This window comes from Contarinia nasturtii, unplaced genomic scaffold (assembly GCF_009176525.2).
Source record: "Contarinia nasturtii isolate CC-2019 unplaced genomic scaffold, AAFC_CNas_1.1 Cnas_scaffold_735, whole genome shotgun sequence".
Taxonomy (NCBI): domain Eukaryota; kingdom Metazoa; phylum Arthropoda; class Insecta; order Diptera; family Cecidomyiidae; genus Contarinia; species Contarinia nasturtii.
The window spans coordinates 22-3,608 of record NW_022198083.1 but is presented as its reverse complement, the minus strand read 5'-3'; the positions used below and the strand labels follow the sequence as shown (position 1 = coordinate 3,608).

At 35.4% G+C, this 3,587-nt stretch overlaps 2 protein-coding genes across 3 annotated transcripts in view; one reads left to right on the top strand and one right to left on the bottom strand.

Moving 5' to 3' along the window:
- The window catches only part of LOC116341514 (linear gramicidin synthase subunit D-like), a 19,899-nt gene extending 18,264 nt beyond the window's left edge, over positions 1–1,635 (top strand). The window contains exon 2 of the mRNA XM_031768625.1: positions 18–1,635. Within this exon, the coding sequence (XP_031624485.1) occupies positions 18–1,635 (1,618 nt within the window). The remainder of the gene's footprint in view (positions 1–17) is intronic.
- Positions 1,636–1,850: 215 nt separating this feature from the next.
- Positions 1,851–2,783, bottom strand: LOC116341513 (serine protease Hayan-like). 2 transcript variants are annotated; one of them, XM_031768623.1, is made up of 3 exons: positions 2,692–2,783; positions 2,331–2,520; positions 1,851–2,271 (listed from the first exon to the last, which is right to left on the bottom strand). In XM_031768623.1, exons 1-3 carry the CDS (start codon positions 2,692–2,694, stop codon positions 1,886–1,888), a joined length of 579 nt encoding a protein of 192 aa, XP_031624483.1. In that variant the 5' UTR covers positions 2,695–2,783; the 3' UTR covers positions 1,851–1,885. The 2 variants fall into 2 exon arrangements, with proteins under 2 accessions (XP_031624483.1, XP_031624484.1); XM_031768624.1 differs by having other exon boundaries at positions 1,851–2,232; positions 2,692–2,773.
- Positions 2,784–3,587: the final 804 nt, after the last annotated feature.

The window sequence follows — 3,587 nt, the reverse complement described above, 5'->3', positions numbered from 1 at the left end:
CGACTTTACGTACTTAGTACTCAAGGTGAGCCGGTACCGTTGGGAGCCGAAGGAGAGTTGTATATTGGCGGCGCTGGTGTAGCTCGCGGTTACTTCAATCGACCTGATCTCACCGCGGAACGCTTCTTGTCCGATCCATTCGGTACGAATCCATCGGCTCGTATGTATCGCACAGGTGATTTGGCACGTTATCTGCCTGATGGAAATCTTGTTCATTTGGGACGCTGTGATCAACAGGTAAAAATCCGTGGATTCCGAATCGAACCCGGTGAAATTGAAGCTCGCTTAACGGAACACCATCTAGTACGCGAGGCATTTGTACAGTCATGGAATAGCAGACCTGATACTGATGTTCGTCTAGTTGCATATGTGGTGGCCGATCCAGATCCATATCTTGCTCAGGATCTACGTTCCCATCTATCATCTTTACTGCCTGATTATATGGTGCCGGCAGCGTATGTATGTCTGTCATCCTTGCCACTCACACCAAATGGAAAGTTAGATCGACGTGCATTACCTACTCCAGACGATGCGTCATTTGCCCGTCAGTCGTATGAAGAACCACGAGGCGAAATGGAGCAAAAACTTGCCACAATCTGGAGTGAACTGTTGGGTATCGAACGCATCAGCCGGAATGACAATTTCTTTGAGCTGGGAGGCCACTCGCTGCTAGTTATGCAATTTGCGAATCTTATGAAGAAGCATTATGATATTCGCGTCAGTGCTCGGGCGTTATTTACCTTTCCAATATTCAAAGACTTAGCGGAAAAAATGACCAATTCTTCCGAAAATCTGTGTTCAGATGTTGCTATACCAGCTCGTCGCTATGGCGATCGACCACCTATATTTCTTGTTCCTAGTGGCGATGGAGATATTTCTTATGCTTTTGAACTAACACACGAGATTGATAAAGGTGTTCCTATTTATGTGTTACCGTGGTCATCACCAGAAAAAGAGCAGCCATCATCCCTTGAAAAAATGGCCAATACAATGATTGCGCTAATAAAGAAAGTACAGCCAAATGGCCCTTGCGCTGTGGCTGGTTACTCCTCTGGAGGTATTCTGGCCTATGAAATAGCAAATCAACTTGTCAACAATGGCTATTCTGTTTCGTTTACGGGTTTAATTGATACGTTTCCTCCCTGCGCATCTAGTTCATATAATGAGACCGAGCTATTTTTGACATTTATCACAATGAAATCTCCATTTTTCAAATCGTTAAATGATACAGAGTGGTGGGAGCGTGTCTTTAAATTGTCTCTGGATGAAGCTATCGAAGAGGTTAAACAAAAGAATGTTGATTTGAAAAATGAAGATATCGATTGGGAAGTATTGTTATTGAAACAACGAATTCACTATAAAATGATATGCAATGTATACAATATAAATCCAATATCAACTACAGTCAACCTATTTAAGGCAACGGAATTAGGCAGGTCACTTATTGGTAATGAGTACTTGGATAAAAATGTTCAAAGCTGTAATGATGTTTTCATGGAATTTTTTAATCGTCCAAAAAATGGATGGGAAATCTACAATCTTCCAAGTTTGCACGTCATTCCTGTAAATGGTACTCATTCGACAATGATGACAGATCCGAGAAATCGAGGTTTATTGGGAAAATTGGTAACTTAGTCACTTGTGACATCTGTATAAACTGAAACTACCACAAGAGGAACATCTATAAAATGTAATTGTAATTCTAGAAAGTTCGCAGATAATGAAATTGTGAAAATTACAAATGAAAATGTTTGAGAAATAAATAAATAAATAATATGCAAGGCAATTTGTGTTCGGCTTAAATATATTTTCATTTATTGAGATTTTGTGTTTGTTCTAAAATATGAACTCATCAATTTTGGGAAAATATATATACAAAAAATCATTAATTTTGTGGCCAAACAATGGATTCAATCCAATTTGTATAATGTGCTACTCGCGTATAAATGCTTGGTAAATTCAAAGCACAACCATGACTAAAACTAACGATACCAACTATTGTGGCTTTGTTTGGATCATTATCGGGAATAAGTAGAAGTGGACCTCCGCTATCTCCTTGACAACTATCCTTTGTTCCAGCTGGATCATGTACGCAATACTGACTGAGATCAAGGCCATCTCGAATTTCCCGTAGATTTTTCAGAGCATCATGATTCATATAGGTAGTATTGCATTCACCTAACGACATTGTATAAATCTCAATTTTCCGTAATTCGTTTGATAAACTCACGACTAATAAGGTTCGAAAGGGGATGAAAATAAGATAAATGACTTAAAAAAACGGTGTCATTTTCCTGAATATTTTGAAATAACAAAAAAATTCAACTCACTATTTGGATCAGGGTCAGTGTCACCCCAGCCAGTTACAGTTAGTTTCATATGAGTATCCAAATCACCTATGTCTGTATGCAAGCATGCCGGTCTAATTGTGTTTGTGAAATAAATCTTTGTTGTGAGCCGTATCAATGCTATATCGTTCTTTTTCGTTAGACCCGAATAATTTGGATGCCGTGTAATATTCTGAAGAGAAAATAAACATTTTAAGAAAATATAATTAATTAAGAGGTACATTTCAAAGATGTATCACCGAAATAAAATAATCTGAATCAGATGTTTCGCTTAGACTCGCCTGTCTAAAAAAATGTTAATCACTTTATTATATAATTACTTTTTACTGCTATTTAAAATTACCATTTTCAGCAGCAGTGAACAACTGATGATTTAAATTGAATCGTGCACGGACTTCAAGCCACAGAAATAATAAGCAAACAAAAGTTTCGCTTTCATTATCGAAACGATTTATTAATTTATGACGCGATGTGTAAAAGCGCAATAAAATTGTAAATGTTTGTTCGAGTATCACTTGCGTTGTATATTGACAATGTATTTGAACGCGACTCGATTTATGAAGCGCCATCTCTGTCACGCCAGGTTCTCATATATTTTTTTCTTGCAAATAAAATTGCAAAATTGTATAAATTGAATAAGTTTTGCAATAATAATAACGAAAATAATTAATAGAATTTATAATAATTAAAAAATATTGAAAAAAACACACAAATATTTTATATTATATGATATGTAGCTTTGCCTTGTAGACCATGTAGAGATGGTTACGTGGAGAAAATATGTATTTGTCAAACATTGATATCTGTCAAAAGAAATAACGTAAACAACACGAAGTGAAGCTATTCTGGTGAATCATATAATATAAAATATTTGTGTGTTTTTTCAATTTTTTATATTTATTATAAATTCTATTAATTATTTTCGTTAATATTATTGCAAAACTTATTCAATTTATACAATTTTGCAAGAAAAATATATTTGCAAGAAAAAAATATATGAGAAGCTGGCGTGAAAGAGATGGCGCTTCTTAAATCGAGTCGCGTTGAAAGCCGACTGTAAGTGATACTCGTGTTTGTTTTTGGAAAGGATTCTTAAAATTCTTGTTTAAAATAAATCGGACACTTTTCTGAATTTAATAATTAATTGAATAAATTTCTTTAGGAACGAAAATGCTATCGATATCACTGAATTTCACATAAAAATTGGCTTGAATTTTAAATAGGTTAAAAGTGAATGTG

What these genes read in the sequence shown, in the direction of transcription:
- LOC116341513 (XM_031768623.1), bottom strand. An exon ending in CACTGACCCTGATCCAAATA is followed by an intron (nt 2,272 to 2,330) that starts GTGAGTTGAATT and finishes CGTTTTTTTAAG; the next exon opens with TCATTTATCTTATTTTCATC.